Source organism: Cetorhinus maximus, chromosome 4, assembly GCF_964194155.1.
Source record: "Cetorhinus maximus chromosome 4, sCetMax3.hap1.1, whole genome shotgun sequence".
Taxonomy (NCBI): domain Eukaryota; kingdom Metazoa; phylum Chordata; class Chondrichthyes; order Lamniformes; family Cetorhinidae; genus Cetorhinus; species Cetorhinus maximus.
The window spans coordinates 47539338-47564446 of record NC_135882.1 but is presented as its reverse complement, the minus strand read 5'-3'; the positions used below and the strand labels follow the sequence as shown (position 1 = coordinate 47564446).

At 46.3% G+C, this 25109-nt stretch overlaps 1 protein-coding gene across 1 annotated transcript in view; it reads left to right on the top strand.

Moving 5' to 3' along the window:
- pou6f2 (POU class 6 homeobox 2) overlaps nt 1-25109 on the top strand; it is an 821005-nt gene that overhangs the window by 747657 nt on the left and 48239 nt on the right. Inside the window, exon 11 of the mRNA XM_078540141.1 lies at nt 16037-16205. Within this exon, the coding sequence (XP_078396267.1) occupies nt 16037-16205 (169 nt within the window). The remainder of the gene's footprint in view (nt 1-16036; nt 16206-25109) is intronic.

Here is a 25109-nt window from a genome sequence, read left to right as displayed (position 1 = left end):
AATTGGCTGTCCACCTGCCGCTGAGCCGGTGGGGCCCGCCCATCCATCAAGGGCAAAATTCTGCCCTTACTATTACCTCCCACTGACCTGACACTGATTTACTTCAAGTAGCTGTTTCCAGTGCACTTTAGCTAAATTACATGTCAGATTAGTAAAATTAGATTTCCCCAATTCAGAACTTTTATTCCTAGTCGATCTTTGTCCTTTTTCATAACTACCCTAAATCTAACTGAATTATAATTACTTACACCAAAATGCATCCCAGCTGATACCCTTCCACCTGCCCAGCTTCATTCCCTAAAACTAAGCCCGGAATCGCACCTTTTCCTTTAGGTCTTGGCTATATTGGCTAAAAATGTTTTCCTGAATGCATTTTAAGAATTCTGTTTCCTCTTTGCCTTTCACACTGGTTCTATCACAGTTAATATTAGGGTAGCTAAAACCCCCACTATTATTGCCCTATTGTTTTTGCACTTCTCAGATATTTGTCTACATATTTGCTTTTCTATCTTCCTTTACCTGTCTGGAGGTCTATCGTATAACCCCTCCCCATGCCATAGCATGATTGCCCCTTTTTTATTCTTTGGTCCAACCCTGTGGCCATATCATCCCTCCTCACAGATATAACGTTTCTTTAATCATTAAGATAATCAATAATGAATTTTTATAAGTTCTTGGTCAAACTCACATGTCTGAGTCAGAAGCTTTTGGTTCAAGTCCCACACCAGAGACTTGAGCACATAAACCAGGTTAACGCTGCAATGCAGTGCTGAGACTGCTACATTGTCAGAAGTGCTGTCTTTTGGAGGAGATGTAAGACTTCATCTGCCTTCTCAAGCAACAGAAGTGGAGTTCCATTGGTATCCTTGTAAATATTTAATTTGTTGATCAATACCACAAACAGATGATCTGATCATTTATTTCATTGCCGTTTGTCGAACATAACTGTGTGCCAATTGGCTGCTGCTTTCCCTGCATTACAACAAAGATCACACTCCACTAAGCACTTCGTTATGATTGTGATGCAGGATTAACCTGTGCTTGGTAGCTGCAGACTCCGTACTGCCTGTTCATTTCAATGATTTCAGTCTCCAGCCAGTCATTAATAACTGCACTGTTGATTAGTAGGACGCATCAGCAGAAGACCAAAATTGTGAGTGGCTAACATCACTTAAAGCTAGCCTGCACTTCTTAAAGGGGAGGTACAAGATGGCTGGAGCAGTTGCAGTAAGTGATTGTAACGTGGAAAAGAGTGAAGACAATATAGGAGAGAGCAGGTTTTCAAGCATTGCACTGGAGGCCATGATGGAGAAGTTGGAAAGGAGAGATGTTTTTCTGTAGGGGAGCCAGAAAGTGATGGGAGCAGACACCCATGGAGATCGATGCCTGGAGTGAAGCCCCAAGGACCTGGATACAGTGTTGCAAGAAGTTAATGACCTTACACGAGTGGTCAAGGTCAGTGAAGGCATCTTCAAATGCCAACTACACCACTAGCCTCTGACAAATCACCATATCCCCATCACTCACCAACCAACAATCTCTATTAAATAAGACTCAAACCTAACATGTCCTCCACTGCACACTTAACACTGCTGCAAACTACATTCACAGTTGCGCATGCTGCCACCTATTCAACCATGATAGCCAGGTGACCCATACAGCATGACACCCACTGACACACTTGCCCCTCTTTTGCAGACAAGTTGGTGCGTAACTGGAGGCAACAGGAGCTAACTGGAGGGAAAAGAGATGCATGTTCCTTCACTGTCGCTGGGTCAAAATCCTGGATCTCTCTCCCTAATTGCACTGTGGGGGTACTTACACCACATGGACTGCAGTGGTTCAAGAAGGCAGTTCACCACCATCTTCTCAAGGGCAACTAGGGATGGGCAATAAATGCTGGCCTAGCCAGTGACACCCACATCCTGTGAATGAATAAAAAAAATGTGCATGCCCTAACCCACTTGAAGGAAATGGTGATGTCATTATTTGGATGCCCATTGCTGAGGCCGTGGCAAGGCTGAAACCATCCAGGATAACAGTATCCTCATACCTGGTCCTCCTTCTCACATCCTGCTTCCCCCTCATAAGAACATGAGAACAAAGGAAATAGGAGCAGGAGTAGGCCATTCAGTCCTTCAAGCCCTGCTCCACCATTCAATAAGATCATGGCTAATCTGACGGAGGCCTCAACTCCATTTTCCTGCCTGTTCCCTATAACCCTTGACTCCCTTGTAGATCAAAAATCTTTCTAACTCAGCTCTGAATATATTTAATATATACTCCACTGCTCTCTGAGGTAAAGAATTCCAAAAATTAACAACCCTGAGGGAAGAAATTCCTCCTCGTCTCTGTCTTAGATGGGAGACTCCTAATTCTGAAACTGTGCTCTCAGTTCTAGGTTCCCCCACATACATACTCTCAGCATTGGCCCTGTCAAGCCCCCTTAGAATCTTATGTTTCAATAAGATCACCATATTCCTGTCATTCACACCTCCTCTAGTTATATCTTTTGTGTCTCAATTTGTCCCATGACCACTCCCTTTGGCCTTGCACCATGAAACCTTTTGGTCATTTAATCTCTCCTGGATTCTACCCTACCACAGATTTGTGCTTTTGTTCTTTTTTCACCCTCCCCCTCTTTCACTTGCTCTAAATCATTTTTAACTTTTCCCATCCCACACTCTTCTGATTTACAAGCTGCAGCTGGTGTAAGCTTGCACATCTTATTTTTCCCCATCTTCCTGCACAGCAACCTTACCCCTTGTGCCTTTCCCCTTTCAGATAGCCAAGAAGTATTATTTGGTCAGGAAATGGAGGGACAGCAAGAAGGTAGTACAGATGATGAAACACCTTTACGCATTCACAGCCACCCGCTTAGATACTGACACTGCACATACTTTAGAGGATGGCATATAGATGGGATCTGCACGAGGTGAGACACCAGGCACGAGTGGGCTGCAACCAGGGCAGAGGACAAGAATAACACAGGTGCCAGTATGTCGGAGGCTGAGCTCACACACAGGCTCAGGGCTTAAAGCCCATCCTTTCCAGCATGTAAGTGGTGGCCAACTCCATTCACGTAATTCTGGATCGAACCATCATGCAGGACTGATGGCCAATGTTGCAACTTCCATTACGGCACAGCAGCCACCTAATGTATGTGTGATGTGGTGGAGGCACAGATTGCAGTCATGCAAGGTCAGACTGCATCATGGCTGTGGATTACAGTGTGCAAAGGGGCTTGCAGGGTGTCAGAGCAACAGATTACGAGGATTGCTGAGGCACCACTATGGGGAGTAGCAATGGCTCCATGGAGCAGGAACTTGTTGTCCTCTGTCACAATAGTAGCATTTCTCCTCCTACCCCTACCAATCCACTGGTGCTTTTGATGATGCCTGTCAACCAGCCCAGACTGCTGCTGCTGCTGAGATGGTGCAGTCTGAAGCTGGGTGTCCTAGGCCCAGACCTAGTGATCATCCTCCAAGGCCACCTGCAATTTCCTCCACTCAAAGTCAGCAGCCTGCCACCAGCCATGCTGCAGCCACAATGGTTAGCACTGCTTGGAGGACTAGGACAGGCATAGGCACAGGGAAGGCATAAGGGTGATTAGTTTACTTCAGTTTGCAATGTGGCATGATTTCATTTATAAATTTAATTTGGAATGTTTATTTTGCGGTGGCTTTTATTTTTGCATTGTGGTCAAATGATAGCTGTGATGTCTACTAACAGAGGGAAGGTAAGATGTGGGACTGAAATAAAAAGAAAAAAGGCTGAAAATACTCAGCAGCATCTGTGGAAAGAAACAGGGCTAACATTTCAGGTTGAGACAACCTTACATCAGAGCTGTTCTGATGAAACTGTTCTCAACCTGAAATGTTAACTCTATTTCTCTCCATAGATGCTGTCTGACCTGCTGAGTATTTCCAGCCTTTTCTGATTTTATTTCAGATTTCCATCATCCGCAGTATTTTGCTCTTATAAGGTGTGGGACTGTTGGTGAATGGGAAATTGTGGTTGCGGTTACTGGTTTCACACTCAGGACAAGAGGGCCAGAAAAGGGCTGGCTAGGTTGCCTTGGACCTTCCCCTTCATGCTGCTGTTCCTCAGCTACTCACCATACAACCGGTGGTACGGAATGTCCCCTTATGATGGCTAGGTTATGCTGCATACAGCAGCTTACCATAAATCTTGACACTCTGCCAAGTACTGCAGGGCTCCTGTACAGCGGTCCAGGAAGCAGATTTTGACTCTGCACACCAATAGTCACAATTTGTATGCCAGAATGGCTTATGTTGTATGCATGCTGCCCACATGTGCATGGGTTGCACACTGATTCATCAACCATGTGGTCAGCAGATAGTCCTTATCGCCCAGTAGCTACCCTTTGGTTTGTCATGGTACCTCAAAAGTGGACTGTCAGAGAGTGAAGGCATTATGACTGCTGTCAGAGTACCAGACATTGACCTCCCAGAAGGAAAAACCAGTAAAACTTGGGAAATGACTAGTACTGGTCAGCACTGGTCTTATATACCTTAAAATGGCTGCATGATTCACCGTCTATGGTCACACACCAGCTGGATGTTGAGAGAGTGGAATCTCTCTTGGTTCTGGTATGAGGCCGTGCCTACAAACCAATATTTGTGTGGTCAGTGGCACCTGGCACCATGGGGCAGCCTGCAATCCTTGCAATGCCTTGTGCACCCTCCGCCTGCTTCCTTCTGGCAAGAGAAAGTGAAATATAGCTTTCAATGAACAGAGAGCTTCAGTAATCTCTCTTATGCAATAGTGCATGGAAAACTGTGAGATATTGCAAGTATCTCCAACTCCAACCTTGAAGGAACCAGAGCCAAAATGTTCACTGCCATGGTCGCCCTCACAGCCGCTGGTAATGTAGTCCTTGTCCTGTCCTGAGCTTATAGTTGTGGCTACAGGAAGTGGCAGATATCAGTGAAAGTGCAGATGTCTCACGCATTGTTCCTCACTGAGGTTCAGGTGGGAAAATTGCTCCCTAAACACCCTGGGCTGATAAGGTCTCCTGTTGAGACACCATTCCCCCTCTCCTCCTCCTCTTCTCTCTTCCAGCAGCTTGTCCTGTTCTGTGTGCTCTCTGTTCATTCTCCCAGTCATGCTTTATTCCAAGGGCAATGCCTAGCCGTGCACCCATGTCAGGGAACAAATGGATTGTGCAGAAGCTTTGACGACAGCAAAAGATGTTTCTACACCTACCTCACCACTCCCTGTAAACCTTTGCAACTTTTAAAAAAGTAAGCAAAGCACCAAACGCTTGTAGAGTCATAGCAACAGCCAGAAGAAACCAACCAGCAGCTAATCTGTAAGTAGTTGATAGCTCACTTAAAGACAGGGATCTTCCTGCTGCTGAACGCTGTGCGAGGTTAAGAGAAGACATTAGCTGGAGCACTGAACTTCAATGACAGCACTAGTGTCAAATAACGTTACCCATTGATTGACGTCATGATTTGTCTGTTCTGCTTCTTCTTGCAGCTGTTCACTGTGCGTGCACAACACCCTCAGCCACCTGACTTCAGGCACAATTCACCCCAAAAGTGTGCACATATCGTGGACGATGTTTTGGAGTTTAAGGGCACTTGTATCGCTCTTAAAATTGGCACAAACAATCACCATTTATCACCCTTTCTATCTTTCTTTGTCTGCTTACTTCACTCTTCCCATTACATGAACTAGGCAGGAGGCAAGAGAGGAGCAGGCAGAGGGAGCACATGGCTTTGCAAGGATTGAGGGCTGATAAAATTCACCCAATGTGTTTTCTTTCTGAGAAAATTCTTAGTTATTACTCGGGCTTCTTTTATTAAACTTGCCAAAGAAGGTCAAGTTTCAATAAAAAAACCCACTTATATCTAAAGTTTTAACACCAGTAATCAAGCACAAATTTAGTGAGTCTTGGAAGTAAATATTGGGTGGAATCATCCCAGGTTTGCACTAAGTACGGAAGCGGGCAGGTAAAACGACATTTTACCCACTGGCCGCAATGGCGGCTTCTCACCCTGTATCGTCACAAACTCACCACGTTAATTATGCATTCCTGGGAAACACAGCATTTTGATGGCAAGCAGGCTCTCATTCACCTGCCACGCCATCACCTCACTGCTTCATCAAGCTGGGCACCATTTTTAAGTGCAACCGCACACACACCTCTCACAGCTCCCAGCCAACAACTGCTGCACAGAAGACAAGGCCCCAAAAGGCAAGAAGACTGCAGCCCCCCGGGTTCAATGATACGTCCCTCAAGCGCCTTTTGGATGCAGTGGATCCCGCCGTGATGTCCGCTACCCCCACTCTGGCTGCAGGATGGGCAACAACATCACTAATCTGGCTTGAGAGGTAGTGGTCAGCGCCAACACCCTGCAAAAGAGGACAGCCACTCAGTGCCGCAAGAGGATGAATGATCTCCTCCATTCCACCAGGGTAAGTCACTCTTTTCATCACTCTCAACCCACACAATCGCCAACCCATCTCACACCCACAGGGCCCTCACTCACTGCCAGTTCAAGAGACATCACCATTCACTCTCTCACACACACCTTCATTGTCCTTATCCCTTCCTTGGGACCACTCACCACCCACACATGCCAGGCATGCTTATCATCTGGCCTGGCAGCCGTCCTGCTTACACTCTCTCCATCTCTATTCATGCAGGACAAGCTGGCACACAACAAGAGGGACAGGTTGCAGACTGGTGGAAGAATGCCTGAAATCAAGGCCCTCAAGGACTTTGAAAACAGAGCCATCCAGCTGGCTGACGAGGACCTGGACCATTCAATGTTGACGGTGCGGTCGGCGGTGCTCTACCAAGTGAGGATCCTGTAGTGCAACATCCATCAGACAAACATGCTGAGTGATGTTTCCTGTTTCACAGGCCCGTCATGCACTAATTATCTCTCCTTGCTTTCGCAGGCACATCTACCAAACAGCCGACAGATTTCATGACCCAAGGCCTCCAATCAAGCTTCGAGGGAAGTTCAGAAGAGGAATCCGCTGAAACCATCCCTGAAGACCTGTCACAATGCTCATCCACACCCTCCACCAGTGCAGAGACACACACCTCGGTGGGACCTAGCTTTAGAGTAGCCTCGGGATCACAATCTGATAAGCACATCGCACTTTCTGATCCACAGCAGGCGACAGCAGGGACTTCCCAGATGTCCAACACTCAGGGGACTGCTGGAAGCCAGAGATTTGCTGAGTCCAAGTCAGATGACGAGCCTCTGGACTCAGTCACGGCACAGTTGTTGGAGCAGCAAAGGCAAGCTTGGGAACATCAGGAAGGGATGTCCGCTGCACTCCTCAGATTGCAAGGCACGATGGACGAGTCCATCCGCCTTCCGACGGAGGCGATATTGCCGCCATGCCAACGCATCGAGGTCAACACTTGTAGGATGGCAGCTGCCATGGAGACCTTGGTCCAGGACGTCACTCCTGCATTGCTGCGCGGGCTGAACTCCTTGGCCTCCAATAGTGTGTATGCAAGAAGGCTGCAGGGCAGCCCGAACTCACTCCAGCTATCACTTCTGAGGGAGTCAGCCAGGTGCTGAAGGTAGACGAAGGATCAGGTGTTTTTAAAGTTTCATGGCTGCGTCTCTATGATATGACCCTAGTCACAGAGCACAAGCGAGCTGCCCTCAGCCAGACAAGAGCCAGACATTCTCAGAGGCTATGTGAAGATCTATGGAGTTTCCTCACTGCATGTCACCATCATCCTCCTGCAATCAAGCGACTGTTAGGGCCTCCACTACATCTCCATGTTAGGAGTATTCTCACAGAGGGTTTGTGCGCTGCCATAAGCCACACTGGAGCAAAACGTCCATAGATGCAATGTGAGGATCTGTGGTGTCTCCACATTGCATGTCGCCATCATCCTCCACAAATCTAGCAGCTATGAGGGCCTCCCCAGGGCGATGCCTCATCTGGCCAGTACGAAGGCCTCATCGCTGTCATTGTCGCCTACGAGGACCTCCTCACCATCATCACCGTCAACTTCCTCCTCATCGGAGGAGACCTCCAGCTCCTGCATCTCCTCCTGAGCCATCTCCTCTCCTCCACACAGCGCCAGGTTGCAAAGGGCACAACAGGCAACAACGATGCGTGACACCCTCTGTGGACTATATTGCAGGGCTCCACCAGACTGGTCCAGGCACTGGAACCTCATTTTCAGTATCCTGATGGTTTGCTCCACCAAGATGCTGGTTGCAGCGTGAGCCCTGTTATATCTTCGCTCTGCTGCAGTCTCAGGCTGCCGAATGGATGTCATCGGCCATGCCCTCTGCAGGTAGTCCTTGTCTCCTAGGAGCCAACTCTGCAGCCTTTGTGGACTTGGAAGATGTCAGGGATCTCTGACCGACTGAGAATGTAGGAGTCGTGGACGCTCCCTGGAAACCGTGTGCAGACCTGCAGGATGCACTTGTGGTGGTCGCACACCAGCTGCACATTCAGCGAATGGAAGCCCTTGCGGTTGACATAGTTGACCCCTTGTTGCAATGGAGATCTGAGCACCACATGAGTGCAGTCGATCACACCCTGCACCATCTGGGCAAACCCAATCGCTCTTGCATCCTGGCGCACTTGGTCCTGGGCGAAATGCACAAAGTTGTGTGCCCTCGCGAAGATAGCATCTGTGACCTCATAGATACATTTGTGGGCGGAGGCTTGTGATATCCCACAGAGGTCACCTGTGGAGCCCTGAAAGGAGCACTGCTGTAAAAATTTAGCACCACAAGCACTTTCACTGCCACTGGCAGTGGATGCCCTCCATGTGCCCGTGACACCAATTCCTGCAGTAACTGGCAGATGTGACTGACCAGTTCCCTAGACATGTGCAGTCTTTGGCGACACTGGTTCTCGGTCATCTGCAGGAATGTAAAGTGGTGTTTATAGACCCTGAGTCTAGCTAGGCATTGACCAACGATGGCTCGCTATGGCACTTCAGCAGCGTGTGTGGGAGCCCCAGCCACCCCCTTCTTCCTGAGGGTGCTGCTCCTCCCCCTGCTTAGCCAGGCGCCTCCGTCACTCTCTTCTCTGTCATCTTCGCTCTCTGTACGTCATGAGGCATACAGCTAGTTCAGCAAGCTCCATGCTCCTGATATACTCCTCCTGCGGGTTGGAAGAGAGAGATGTGTGGGTTAGCTTGTGTATACTAAGAACCTCTCTTGGTTAAACCTGATGGCCCCTTAACGCATCCCGGACAGTGTTGGCCGCCAATTGGATGTCCAGAGTTTAGTGCGCTGCGTGGTTGCTCAAAACCCCAACTACCTCTGCCCCACTCCAACTGACCGATTGGCAGCAGCTTTTCCCACTGGACTGCATGCTGTATTCTCATCTCAGGCGCAAGTATTCTCCTAACCCATGCTGCAAGGCTGCACTGTTAGCTTAAACCATGGGGAAGACTGGTCCAAACTGGAATGCTGACTTTGCAGGGGGCTGTGAGTACCTCCACCAGTGACTGCTCCCTGGCCAGCTTTACTAATGAGATTGTACAACGTGCCCAGTTGTCCAACTGCTCTGCAGTCCATTAAAATGCTCATTAGTTTGCAGTCTGTGGTGAAAATCTCTGGCGCATTTGGTGGCACTTTCATGCCTCTGCATTGCTTGAGTGAGCAGATAAGCTAGAGGCCTGACTCCACACATGTCAATGTGGCTGCGACTAAATTGTCTCAGCTGCAGAGGAGTGGTCACTTTATGCAAGGCTTCCATAATGCGTGGCCACTTCCCTCCCCCCACACCCTGCACATGCTTTGCCACTACCTTTAACTGCAGGGCAGTCCTCCCCGCCCCGCCCCGCCCCGCCCCGCCCCTCAACTGCAGGGCAGCCCTTGTTCCCCCCACCAAAGTCACCTCAACCACAGTGCGGTTCTTGTCCCCACCCCCAAGTCGCTTCAACCGCAGGGCAGCTCTTGCCCTCACCCCCAAAGTCACCTCAACCACAAGACATCCTTGCCCCCACGCTTCCAACACGCCTCAACCTTGAACTCCAACAAGCAACCCAGGCAAGTGCTGCACATTGTTGCTGTGTACTCACCTCTGAGTTCCTCTCAAAGTGCAACTCGCTAAGTGCATTTTATATGCTGTTGTGAAACACGTTGGCGCGATTGTGGGTGGATGATATGCGGAGAGGGGTGGGGGGGGAATAATTCTGGCGGGCTGGCCTTATAATGATATGCAAATGCATTACAATGAGATTCCCGATGTCCAATGGTGACCTGCCATCAACATGCTGAGCAGACGGTCGCAAACTGGTTCCATGATGTTGTGAAACCGAATTTTGGCCTTCTCCAACATATTGTCCACTCACATCACCAAGCATGCCCGACGCCAGCGGGCATGGATGATTCTGCCCATTGGGTTTTTTTTGTCACCTAAGCTACTCAGCTGCTAAATCAGGAACCAAATAATTTTAAATACACCCTGGCCAAAAACAGTGAGAAAAAGTAGACAATAAAGAGAGTCATTTTCATGTTTCGGTGGGACGAAAACTTGTAGCTGTGGATTGTCACCATGCCCGTTATCCAGCTGCCTGTTATCCACCCATCCGTTATCCACCCCACCCGTTATCCACCCCGCCCATTATCCGCCCTGCCCATTGTCCACCCGCTTGTTATCTGCCCCGCCTATTATCCACCCTGCCCGTTACCCACCCGCCTGTTACCCTCGCGCCTGTTACCCACCCCCTGTTATCTACCCCACCTGTTATCCTCACACCCATTATCCATCTGCCCGTTATCCATCTGCCCGTTATCCATCCGCCTGTTATCCGTCCACCTGTTATCCAACTGCCCATCATCCATCCGCCCGTCATTCACCCGCCCATCATTCATCTGCCCGTTATCCATCTGCCCATTATCCATCCGCCCGTTATCCATCCGCCCATTATTCACCAGCCCGTTATTCATCTGCCAGTCATACATCTGCCCATCATCCATCTGCCTGTTATTCACCCTCCCTTGTATTACAGCAAATGACTTACACGGGACAATACGAGCAGTTTTGTTACAGCTGTATTAATCACAGATAACTGAAGTAAATATTCAAAATATAGATTGAAATTTTAAATCAACATCAGAGCCTTATTTAACAGGAGCTTGGATTGGAGAATTTGTTTTGGAGGCCACCGGTTAATTTGAATTGCTGGAAAATTCGTATAGCGCAAATGAGACACATGGTCCCTGTGTAGCTGATTGCCCGACCCACACTGCCATCAAGCAAGGTTCTGTGATTGGAGCACATTCTTGTGAAATTTCTTCTTACTACCCTGTCTAATAACACTATATTCTCTTTATATTGTTTCGTTATGCCCTCTGCTTCCTGATTTTATCTTTTTAACTTTAGTGCTATCTAGCATAACCCAATCCACTTGCCCAACCATTTGTTTCCCTCTTAATTAAATGAGTCAGTTTAAGACATCTTATCTGCCCATGCAGCTTCAAAGGTGTGTTATTCACCCAATCAACACTTGGTAGAGTAGAGATTGATGTACACATGTACACAAGGTCAGCCATTGATGTGAATATGCAGTAATGAATAGGCCCATGCTGGATAGGTTTCTGCCCATCTCCTCACATGCCTCAGCCCACCTTTTACAGTAATTCTTATGCAGGCTTTTATTACCTCCAGTCTTAACTATTTGGATGTTTTCCTGACCAGCCCTCCAATCTTATAGCCTCCATGAACTTAAGGTCCTCCAAAATTCTAATACCTGTATTCTATCTTGCACCTTGTTCTATTCATGGATCACCCCTATGCTCGCTGACCTACATTGTCTCCTGGTTCATTGATGCCTTGATTTAAAAATTCTGATTCTTGTTTTCAGACCCTTCCCCATCCCTATCGCTGTAATCTCCTCCAGCCATTGAACACTCCAATACATCTGCTGGTTAGAATTTGGACAGCTCCATCTTTCAGGTGCAGGGTTTGCCATTCAAGACCTACCCGCACGCATTCAGGTTGAGGAGGGCAATATGCAAACTTCATGTACCCACCTCATCTGAATGATTGTGGTGTTACCTGGTGTGCCTCAAAGGGCTGCTGATTGCCCCTAAGTGCTGCCTGTGCACAGCAGGAAGCTTCAGCAGCATTGTTTTCAGATCACATGTTACAGGCAGCCTGCTCTGCTTAAAGGCAGACTGTGTCTTAAAGGGAAGCTGCAGAAAAAGATTCTTCAATCTAAATTCTTGCCAAGTAAATATCAGCATAGACAGAGGGATCTATAATGACGAATGTGGCACTGCAAGTATTAGTGGTGGCTTTTCTTTGGAGAAAAGAAGGCTGAGAGGAGACTTGATAGAGATATTCAAGATCCTGAGGGGTATGGACAGGGTAAATCATGAAAAACTGTTCCCATTCAAGAGACCATCAAGAACTAGAGGGCACAGATTCAAAATAGTTGGCAAAATATGTAATAATGATGCGAGGAAAGATTTTTTCACCCAAAGGGTGATTGGAGTCTGGAACAAATTTCCTGAGAGGGTGGCGGAGGCAGGGTCGATTGAGGTATTCAAAAGGGAATTGGATTGCTATTTGAAAAGAAAGAATGTACAAGGTTGCGGGGATAAGGCAGAAGAATGGGACTTGGTAGAATGCTCTTTCAGAGAGCCAGTGCAGAGTTGATGGGCCAAATGGCCTCCTCCTGCACTGTAAAGATTCTGTGATCCTGTGATTCTGTGGTGCAGGTGAGCAGAAGGAGAGATGCCACCATGGTCCCACAGAGAGCTAGGATGCCCTCAAGTACCACTCTTAGAAGGAAGTGAAAGCAGGCAGACAGGAAGGTCTACTCCAGAGTCTGGACCCAAGAACCTGGCAGCAGCACCTCATACAGGCGGTCAACATCAGTGAATGCATCTTCACATGACATCTCCTACCCACCAGAGCACCAGTCTCTCATGCTGCTCAGTGCTTCACCACTCACCTGGCACCACTTCCTGGCACTCAGGATTCACTCTACCAGTCAGATACTTCACCTCACACATACCAACCAATGCTGTCAGCCTCACACCCACCTCTTGCTCGCTCCACACACCCCACTAGCTATTCAGCTATCTCAGGCACATCGCCCAGAAACAGTGCTACACAATTACTGATATTCTGCCTTTGTTCTTGTAGGACAAGGTGGCACACAATAGATGGATGCAGAGTGGAACCGGCACGGGAGACAGAGACACCTGCATCTCCTGATCCTCACAGAGGAGATGAGTCTCTGCATCATGGACCTGGCTGCATGGGGCCCTTAGCATCTGATGTCATTGAGAACATTGAGGATGGCAGTATGTTCCTGCCTTATTCCTCCTCAACTCCCAGCCCACCCTCCTCCAGCTATCTGGCATGATGAGCAAGCTGCCTTGGTCTGACCAAGGACCTCCTGCTTCCCACCCCACCCCTCTTCTCTCACACCAACCTTTTCCTTCTGAGTTCTTACTTTCAGATACTCAGGAATTGCTATCTACCCAGCCACAGCAGCCCTCAGAGAAGGAGCGAGAGTTCAACAACACAGTACTAATGAAGAGGTCCTGTCATTCAATCTGACCCTTGCAGCCACTAGCTCAAAAACACTGGCGCTGCACGTACCTTGTAGGCTAGTATAGAGTTAGGATCAGCACATGCAGCATCATGCGGGCATGAGTGGGCTACAAACAGTACAGTGCTAAAGGATGGCAAACAAGTCCTGCTGCAAGGGACTCAGATGAAGACTTCTATGGGCTGGAATACAGGAGAACACTGAATTAGTATGCACACCAAAATGTTGGGTTTATTGGCTGACCTGTCAGACAGCTTTCTGTGACTGTCAAAGGGCTTGGAGGAGTCTGACTCCAAGTTGGCAGAAGACATGGTGAGGAGTTTGCCCACTCGCAGCCTCTGCTCCCTCTCACTGTTGTCCTGCAGATCCAGATGCACTGTCACTGCTGTCCCCCGACACTTCTGACATCCCTGTGAGGAAGAGACAACACTCAGGCAAATGTAGGAGCTCATCAAATACCTTCAATAATAATCCAGATTGCTTTCAAACGCTTTAACAATATGTTACCTGTAATCAGGGTTTGTGGCCTTTTAAATAACTCTGATGATGGGCTCATCTTGCAGCTTCACGTTTGTTCTTTTCCTGAGTAAACAACATAGGTACTGTCTGCAAATTTGTTGGCCAAATTTAGGATCCTGATGTCACAACAGCCAATTGCGCTGTGTGAGGTCAGGATGGCACCAAATCAATGCCTTCTAGAGCACACAGGGGATGCAGCGATGTGATCCCTTATCAATGCAGAATGTAGCATGTACCCCTCAGGAAGTGACCAATGACACATTGAACCCCTGGGAAACAGAGGTTGGCGCCCAGGCAACAAATTTCTAGCCCTGTACAATTCCTTCAACTCTGTCCTTTTGTGAATCACCTCCTTCCTTTGCCCTACCCTTGGTGGATTTGCTTTCAGCCACCTAAGCCCTAAGCTCTATTTCCTCCCCAAACATTCTCATCTTTCCATCCCGTTTTCCTCCTCTAAGACATCCTTAAAATCTTCCTCTTTGACCAAGAGTTTGGCCTCCTCTCCTAATGCCGTCTTCTTTGGCTGGGTATAATTTTTTCTTTAATTATATTCCTGTGAAGCCCCTTGGGACATTTTACTCCATTGAAGGCAAACAGTTGTTGTCGTTGTCCTGATGCCAATAGTGTGATCTCGCCACAGCAGGGATTAAAATTCAGGACCAACTGCTGGTCATGATTTGATCCGTGAGTGCCTCGGAGTGCTGTGTCCTTGCACACTCAGTATCTTTCACTCAATGGTGCATGGACTGACTAAACATCTTCCCAGTTATTTTGGATGGAATTCCCCATGAGTAGTTTGACAGGAAAAGTTGTGACTTTTGTTAATATTTTAGTGATTGTGCTGATACTTCACTCCAATGCAAAGCACAATCAAATGTATGAAATGCAAAATAGCATAGATGCTGGAATTTTGAAGCAGAACAAAAAGAGGAGAGGCTGGAGATGATCAGCAGGTCAGGCAGCATGTATAGAGACAACACAAATTGGTCGCCATTTCAAGTATTAAACATGAGAAAGGGCCAATTGACCTCTATCAGCTATGCTGCCTGATCTGCAGAACGTCTATATTTCCCATTTAAACATTGTTGCCCAGCTGCTTTCAGAGTTTCTTTCTGATGCTGTAACGGTTTGTTCAGTTGTTCCTTCTTTCTCCACTATATTCTCAGCATTCCATCTGTTCCATAAAATCTGTTTTCACCATTCTCTTTCTCTCTTCACACTCGTTGATTCTTTTGTCCCTTTTCCTATCTTCCCACTCCAGCCAATTTGGTCACATTTTGCTCCCTATTTCCATCTCTTGCACACCTATACTCACAATGGTATGAGAATTAGTTTTCCTACAAAAGGATTGCACTGTTGCTCTGAAGTGCTTGGAATATTTGAGGTGTTCAGTGAGGTGATATTACAATGTTATCACTGCGCATGTAATAGCTCATTCCTGATAAGTCAACATCTCTACAAGTTCTTTTCTGTACAATGTATAGTTTAGTCAGTGCTTATTTCACCGGTGCTCCCTCTTAAATTGTAGTAAATTATCAAAGTAACAGAGGGCAGTAAGTATGGCCTAGAGCTCTATGCAGCTTAATCTACCCAGGCTCACTGGCTTCTTTTACAGGTGTGTGTCTGTGTGTATGGTGTGTGTGCGTGCGTGCGTGTGCCCACGTGTTAGTTTGTGTGGCTGTTAGTTTGTTTGTGCATGCCTCTGTGTGTGTGTACACGCCTGTTTGTGCCTATACGCGTGTGTGCTGTCTGTCTAGTATTGATTCAAACTATTCTTACCAAGACGTCCATGTAAAGGAAATTGGGTGGATGTAAAATGGGCAGAGGGAGCAGTTAAATTGGATCCCTCTGTATGTATGCATGTCAGTCATATCTATCTGTATGCATGTGTTTTTGCATGCTTGCATGTGTATGTCTGTGTGTGTGTTTCCTGCTTTAAACACTGACATGCTCTGTTTACTTTGCTTACTACAGATCCACAAACAGCAGCCAGTGAAGTCGACGGCGTGAACCTTGAAGAAATTCGTGAGTTTGCAAAAGCATTTAAAATTCGGCGCCTGTCTCTTGGTCTGACACAGACACAGGTTGGACAGGCCTTAAGTGCCACTGAGGGACCAGCATACAGCCAATCTGCAATCTGCAGGTAGCTAAGAACTTTGTGACTTTTGGAATATGACCGGTATGTTTGGTGAGTGTGTCAAAACATGCTTAACTGCAAATTCTGTCATTGCTACTCTGCACAGTGAAACAAATATAAAATGAAAAGGTACATTCTGAATATCCCTTTTAAAATCTGAATTTTTCTTTATCAGTTTGAAATGACTGAAGGCTCAAAAAGTTCCACCCTAAACTATTAAAGCCAATGGTCTAGAAATTAGACACAACACAAAGTGGTAAAATAAGTCCATTAGTCTCATTATTATAGTACCACGTGGGCACCATTCACAGCCTCAGAGGTAACTTATCAGTTGTGGAGAAGTGTGCAAGATTGGCTGACTGGGATGCTGCTCAAGGGCCTAAGGTGAGTCTGGGATTTTGGGATTTGGGGGCTGTGGGGGTGGTGGGGGTGGGTTGGGGGGGGATTGTGGAGGGCAGAAGGCAACAGAAATTCAGAAAGGGATGGGGTAAGTGGTGACAACAGCCCAGAGTTTGAATATAGAACCTGGAGGAACATTCTGCTCTTCCTGCACCACATTAAGGTAAATTTATTCTTTAAAGGTTTGAAGTCATGTTCTTGTAATTATTAGTGCAAGCCTCTGGATTGTTAACCGAGGCTAACCTAGTAACATAATCACTACACGATTGTCATCCTCAGCCAGTCAATTTATCATTCTGAAATTTACAGAGCTGACTGAAACTCACTAGCAGTCCTAAGTGTGCAGAGTTTCAAGGAGAAATAAGGACTTTGACACCCAAATGTTTCCTACTTTCTAGAGAAAAGGATAATCACAGTAAACCCTGGGGGATGTCGAACAGCCAGTGCTGATTAGGAGATGGAAACAAAAGAAGGCCTTAAACTTCCTCTGTGTTTGTACCAAGAGAGATGAGTAATCGTGGTGCAACTCAATTAAATGGGTGAAAAGATGGTGAAATTTTAGTGAGTTCCATGTGTAACAACAATGCGACCAAATCTCCTCAATCTTTTTGCATCCATTCTATCGACCACCACAACCCGGTTAAGGATACATACTTGCCAATTTCTTGTAATTAAGATGGTTCAGGGCAGGTACAAAGTAATGCCAGAATTTTAGATGCTGCAGGATACAAAGTTATATTCCTGCTGTTTTATGGTGAATTTTGAAGCAATATCTTCACAAGGAATGCTGTTTCTATGAATATGTTTTTTCTGGCATCAGTATGAACAGCACTAAACATTGGAAAGCTTCTATGATTATATTTTCCAAAATTGTACTGCCAAATGTACGTGAGTGGCTGTTAGATGGATTTAAAATTTAACATACATCCTTAAAGAAGCAACCCATGATCTGAATTCAGTGCTTTCCTTGTGCTTCAATTGTCCATACGATATCCATTTTTATATTCAGGCATTTTTAAATTAGACTGGTAGGGAATTCGGGTATAACTCGAGAGTGGCAGAATGGATGTGGGAATGGATGTGTTTCGGATCTAACTTTTCAGTTGCACCCAAGGAGGAAGTTCGAGATTAAAGGCATAAGCAGTCAGTAAACACTTATAAAGCAAAGGAGAGTTTAACATTTGGCACAAAACAAAAACAGAATTACCTGGAAAAACTCAGCAGGTCTGGCAGCATCGGTGGAGAAGAAATTAGTTAACGTTTCGAGCCTTCATGGCCCTTCGGCAGAACTGAAGCATAGTTAGGAGAAAGGAGAAATATAATACATTTGGCCCTTGTTCAGAATTGGAAAGATAAACAAGCATATTAAAAAATCAGAAAAAAAAGCTCAACATAAAAAAGTTAAATAACAGATACACCAATAACCCCACTGTGCTATATGGGATAGACTTCAAACAGATCTAGCAACTCAAAACTAGGCATTCACGAAACACAGTAGGCCATCATCAGCAGCAGAATTGTATTAAACCACAAATTGTAACCTCATGGCCCAGCATATCCCCCGCTCTACCAATACCATCAAGCCAGGGGATCAACCCTGGTACAGTGAAGAATGCAGCAGCAGCACCTGGCATACCTAAAAATGAGGTGCCAACCTGGTGAAGCTACAATGCGGGTCTACTTGCTTGCCAAATAGTGTAAGCAGCACGTGATAATCAGAGCTAAGCGATCTCACAACCAACAGATCAAATCAAAGGTCTGCAGTCCTACCACATTAGTGTGAATGCTGGTGGACAATTAAACAACTCACTGGAAGAGGAAGCTCCATAAATATCCCCATCCTTAATGATGGGGGAGCCCAGCACATTAATGCAAAAGAGAAGGCTGAAGAATTTGCGACCATCTTCAACCAGAAGTGCTGAGTGAATGATCCATCTCAGCCTCCTCCTGAGGTCCCCAGCATCACAGATGCTAGTTTTCAGCCAACTCAATTCACTCCACGTGATATCAAGAAATGGCTGAAGGCACTGGATACTGCAAAGGCTATGGGCCCTCACAACATTCCAACGATAGTACTGAAGACTTATACTCCAGAACTTGCCATGCCCCTAGCCAAACTGTTCCAGTACAGCTACAGCACTGGAGTCTACCTTACAATGTGGAAAATTGCCCAGATGTGTCCGTACACAAAAAGCAGGACAAATCCAACCCAGCCAATTACCACCCCATTTTTCTACTCTCGAGCATTAGCAGAGTGATGGAAGGTGTCATCGACAGTGCTATCAAGTAGCACGTAGTCAGCAATAAACTGCTCTCTGACACTCACTTTAGATTCTGCCAAGGCCATTCAGCTCCTGACCTCATTAAAGCCTTTGTCCAAAATGGACAAAAAAGCTGAATTTCAGTGAGAGATAAGAGTGACTGCCTTTGACATCAAGGAGTCCTGGCAAAACTGGAGTTTTGGGAGGTGGGGCCCGGAGGGGGGTGCAGTGGGGGTGGTGGGGGGGGGGGGGGGGGGTGGTAGGGGGGTGCGGTGGAGAGGCTAGGATCGGAGGAAGCGCCCGCAAGGGGGTCACCCAATGTTAAAAGGAGGCTGCTGATGGAGGCTCCCCCACATGTCCCACTCGAGGCCTGAGCAAGGTCACATTTTGGGTTTCCCCCCCACCCCTGAACTCCTCCCACTAGCCTGAAAATTGAGGTTGGGTGGGAAATAGCCCTTAAGTTGTCTGTAATTGGCAACTTAAGGGCCTCAGTTAGGGCAAGGGCAATGGTGCTGGCCTAGGCCTCACCCATCCCACTGTAAAATTGTGGAGAGGTCAGGGCAGGCGAGAGACCAGTCAGAAGGCCATCCAAGGAATTTCACAGCCAACACCCGCCTACAAACCCGCTGGCGGGCTAACGTAAAATTCTGCCTCAGGAAAAATATATTCTGGTGAAAGGAAAGAACAAACTAAGCACTAGTGAGACTCAATGGATGAATAAAGACATAAAGGAACAATTGAGGGTTAGGAAAGAGGCATACATTAAGTACATTGACAGCAGAGGAGTGCATGATAACAGAGAATATGAAGAGATTAGGAGCGTAGTTATAAAACAATGAAGAAGACAAAGAGGAACAATGAAATTAAGTTATCAGGGATCATAAAACAAAATAATATAATATTTTGTAGGATCATCAATAAAAAAAAGTGCTGGGATGGGAAGAGGGTCATTAAGGGAAAGATAGGATAATACCTCAGGGCCTGAATTTTTTGGACAGCGGGGTTCCCCTCCCCGCCATCCGAAGAGTCCCCGCTGACTCTGAGTGCCCTGCAGCCATTTCACACTCCAATGAGCGTCAGGTGGCTGCAGGCGGGACTTCCGCCCCTCACTTGGGAGGAAGTCCCGCCTTAGAGAACTGCCAACCAATCTGATTGGCCAGCTGCTCCACAGGCCCTGCAGCAATAACGTTGCAGTGACAGAAGAAGAAATGCAGGAGGACAGCAGGATTTTCCATCCCTGTTAGCGTCATGGCGGGCGTGAGCAGACAATATGACGAGAAGGCCAAAAATCGGTTTATGCCGCCGCAAAATCAGTTGCGATCGTGCGCTCTGCATGTCAGTGGTGGGTCACATTTCTGGCCATCGCATGTTCGGAACGTCATTCTAATATATTTGCACCTAATTATAAGCCCTGGTTGCTGGAATCATCCCCTCACGCTGGATCATCTGGGCACTTTGGCGTAATTGCAACCTGACATGTTTCACAACTGAACATAAGCGACCTGCACTTGGCGGGCTGCACTTTGCTCGGGACTTTGAGGTTTGTTTGCCTACCTTTCTTCAGGCAGTACCTGTGGTCATTAGCGCCAGGCTTTGCAGGCAGCACCACCTCACTTTTAGTGTGGGACTCACAGGCAGGCCTCTACCTACCAGACCAGCCATAAGGCGGGGGTTGCTTTTCAATGGCTGAAAGGCTAGGGTTTGCTTGAGGAAGCAGGAGAAGTGGCCTCAGGCAAGGGAAGAGGCTACAGGGTGAGGGCTATACTGGGAAAGGGTATCCCAGTGTGTGTGTGGGGACACATGTTGATCTGTGCAAGTGGCCTTAAGATGGTGAGGGCAGAGGACATGAGGCCAGATGGTGATGTGAGAGTTTGTGTGAGAGATGAGTGGTGATGTCCTTTGAGCTGGCAGTGACTGAGATGCCAGTGAATGTGTGATGGCCTTGTGAGTATGAGAGTTTAGAGTGATGAGATGGTTACCTTACCCTGGCGGCACGGATGAGATCATTCATCCATTTTCTGGACTGGATGACCAAAATCTTGTGTGCAGCATTGGCACTGACCACCTCTGCCACCGCCTCCCAAGCCGGAGTGGTGAGACTGATGGGTTGCAGCCAGCGCGGGAGTAAAGGACATTGCGGTGGACCTCCATGGTGTGCAGAAGGCATCCCCGGGATGCCTCACTGAATCGGGGGGCTGCACTCTTCTTGGCTTTTGGGGCAGTGTCTTCACCGGTGCCCTCCTGGGATGCAAGCATTGTGAAGTGCGTGCCCAGCTGCAATTTAAATATGGCATCCTGAGTGAGGAAGCGGCGAGGTAATGGCCTGGTGGGCAAATTGGAGATGGCATGTTTGCTGTGGTTTCATAGTTAAGGAAGCGGGAATGGGACGATACGGCATGAAAAGCTGCCATTGCAGCTGGCGATTAAAACGTCCTTTTTCCCGTCCGCAATCGCACTTAGTGCAAATCTGGGACGATTCTGTCCTAAGTCTGGTCACCCGAGGCCCAAGTAGGTTCAAGGGGTCCCAGGGTGGGGAGGGTAGGGAAGGTCTTCCAAAGTCGGTTGGGGGCGGCGGGGGGTGTGCAATCGGGGTCATGGGGGAGAGGCCAGGGGAAGGGAGGTCTGGAGGCCACCAGACCTTACGGGGGTGGGGGGCACCCAACTTCAGGAAGAGGCTTCTGTTGGAGATGCCTCCACCCCCTTCCCGCCTGAGATGTAACTCTGTTGAGTTTTGGCTTTCCCTCACGCAAGTTCAATTCTCCCATCAGCCTATAAATTGAGGTTGGGTGAGAAACGGCCCTTAAGTGGCCAATAATTGGACACTTAAGGGCCTCAACTTGGGCAAAGACAAGCTTCTTGCCTGAGGCCTTGCCCACGCCAGTGTAAAATCGCTGTGTGTTCAGGGCAGATGGGAACCCAGAGGGAATCCTGTCCCTTCAATTTCACGCACCCCCACACCTCAAAACCAACAGGTGGGGGAGTATAAAATTCTGGCCCAGGTAACGATAGAAAGATGGCAGAAATATTGAACAATTATATTGCTTCAGTATTCAATAGAATAGGTGGACATGACATTGGATGATCAGATGAGTAATGAGATAATTGCATTTAAAATTTAAAAATGTGATATATTAAATAAACTGATTAAACCCAAAGAGGATGAAACCCCATGGTCAGGATGGATTGCATCCACACATTTTAAAATAATCTAGGGTCGAGATAGTCGAGGTATTACTACACATGTTTGATAATTCATTCGAAAAAGATGTGCCAGAGCACTGGCAGATAGTTAACCTAATGTGTACATTTAAGAAGGGGATCTAAGGAATTAAAGTCCTGGCAGCTTAGCATTCAGTTGTCGGAAAAATAATGAAATTTCTACTGAAGGAGAACATCTAGAAATGAAAAATATAATAATGAATGGTCAGCATGAATTTCAATAGGAAAAATCTTGAACAACCATTTTGAACTTTTTGAGAAGGTAACACAGAGAGAGTAGTCAATGGTAATTCTGTAAATGTAACTTATCTGGATTTTCAAAAAGCCTTTGAAAATGTGCCCCACAACATACTAATGAATAAAGTCAGAGAAGTGGCAGTGTGGATTGCCAGCTGCTTCAAGACATAAAACAGAGAGTGGGAGTAAAGGGCAGTTATTCACAGTGGCAGAAGGCGGGAAGTGCTGTTCCAAAAGGATTAGTGCTGGCACCACCGCTGTTCACAATTTACATTGGACTTTGAAATCAGAAACACAATTTCTGAATTTGCAGATGACACCAAATTGGGCAAGATAGTCAATACTGAGGAGGACTGTAACAAATTACAGGAGTATGTTAATGAACCTGAAGAATGGGCAAATAATTGGCAAATGAAGTTCAACACAGATAAATGCGAGGTAGTTGGAAGAATAGGGAGGTGACTTGTTGCTTCAGAGGTGCAAGTCTAGATGGGGTAGAGGAACAAAGGGATTTTTGCGTACAAATACACCAGTCACTAAAAGTTGCGCCACAGGTAGCAAGGCAAAGCAAACCTAGCAAGTACTAGCAATTATTCTGAGGGATAGAATTGAAAAGTCAAGAAGTTCTGCTAAACCTGCATCGAACCTTGGATAGACCACCCCTAAGAGTGGAGTTCTGGTTGCCATATCACTAGAGAGGGTGCAAAGAAGATTTCCAAGGATGATGCCAGATAAGTGTGAGTATACATAGCAGGAAAGGATGAACAGGCAGAGCTTATTTTCTCTTGAAAAAAGACTAAGGGGTGATCTAGTAGAGATCTTTAAAATTATGAAAGGTTTTGATAGAGTCATTGTGGAGAATGTTTTCACATGTAGGGAAGAGCATAACTAGAAGCCATCATTGCTCCAGCATAATTCAACATGATCAATGCTTCTTCTCTGAAGAAGCAAGAGAAGCAAAGAGGGAGTGTGAAAAGAGACTGGTAGCTAACATAAAAGGGAATCCCAAAGTCTTCTATAGGTATATAAATAGTAAAAGGGTGGTAAAAGGAGGAGTAGGAATGATGAGGAACCAAAAAGGGAATTTACACATGGAGGAAGAGGTTATAGCTAAGGTATTAAATGAATACTTTGCATCTGTCTTTACCAAGGAAGAAGATGCTACCCATGGCATGGTAAAAGAGGATGTAATTCAGACACTAGAAGGATTTAAAATTGATAAAGGGAAGGTATTAGATAGGTTTTGTGACTTGAAGTTGATAAGGCACCAGGGCCAGATGAAGTGCACCCAAGGATAGTGCGAGAAGTAAGAGTGGAAATTGCAGAGGCACTGGCCATAATTTTTCAGTCTTCCTTAGACTCAGGGGTAGTACCAAAAAACTGGAGAATTGCAAACATTACACCCTTGTTCAAAAAAGGATGTAAGGATAAGCCCAGCAGCTACTGGCCAGTAAGTTTAACTTTGGTGGTGGGGAAACTTCTAGAAACAATAATTCAGCACAAAGTTAATAGTCACGTAGACAAATGCAGGTTAATTAAGGAAAGCCAGCATGGATTTCTTAAGGGAAAATTATGTCTAATTAACTTGCTGGAGTTTTTTGAAGAGGTAACAGAGAGGGTTGATGAGGACAAATCTGTTGATGTGGTATCCATTGACTTCCAAAAGATGTTTGATACAGTGCCACACAACAGACTTGTGAACAAGTAGAGATAAATAAAGTAAAAGAGACAATAGGAATTGGCTGAATGGCAGGAAACAGAGAGTAGTGGTTAATGATAAAAACAAAAAGCTAAAAGCTACTGCGGATGCTGGAAATCCAAAACAAAAACAGAATTACCTGGAAAAACTCAGCAGGTCTGGCAGCATCGGTGGAGAAGAAATCAGCCAACGTTTCGAGCCTTCATGGCCCTTCTGCCGAAGGGCCATGAAGGCTCGAAACGTTGGCTGATTTCTTCTCCGCCGATGCTGCCAGACCTGCTGAGTTTTTCCAGGTAATTCTGTTTTTGTTTTAGTAGTGGTTAATGGATGTTTTTCAGGCTGGAGGAAGGTTTGTAGTGGAGTTCCCCAGGAGTCAGTGTTGTGACCCTTGCTTTTCCTGATATAAATGGCCTAGATCAGGAGTTGGCAGCCTTTCAGGAGTGGCATGCTAAGCCTTCATTTATTCACACTAATTTAAGGTTTTGCGTGCCAGTAAAACATTTTAACATTTATAAGGTGTCTATGTATATAATTACACTACTGTTGAATGTAAAGTAGATCAGATTTTAAAATGTTTAAGAAGCTTCATTTAAAATCAAATTAAAATGCAGATCCTACTAGTTTAGTGTGATCCTTGCCCTTGCTTTTCCTTCCTTTCTGAGGAGCTGATATTTTGTCAATTGTACCCCTCAACCTACAGTGAAAAAAATCATGATAGACACAACTTCAAACACAATGCGCTGTTCTGCATTCCATGATACTGATGTAAGCAGCAAATCAGGACTTAAAAATATCCCAGTAATGAATAAAACACAAGCATTTAAATTTAAATTCTACATGCCTTTATCAATGTAACGTACCTCCTCGGGCTAAGTAAATGACAAAATGTTATTTTCTTTAGAACTTTTCATGCCATTAATTGGACTAGCAGTGTGAGTGCCATTCAAAGCCATCTCGCGTGTCACCTTTGGCACATATGCCATAGGTTGCGGACCCCTGACCTAGATCTTGCTGTATAGGGCAGAATTTCAAAGTTTGTGGATGATATGAAACTCAGGAGCATTGTGAACTGTGAGGAGGACAGTTTAGAACTTC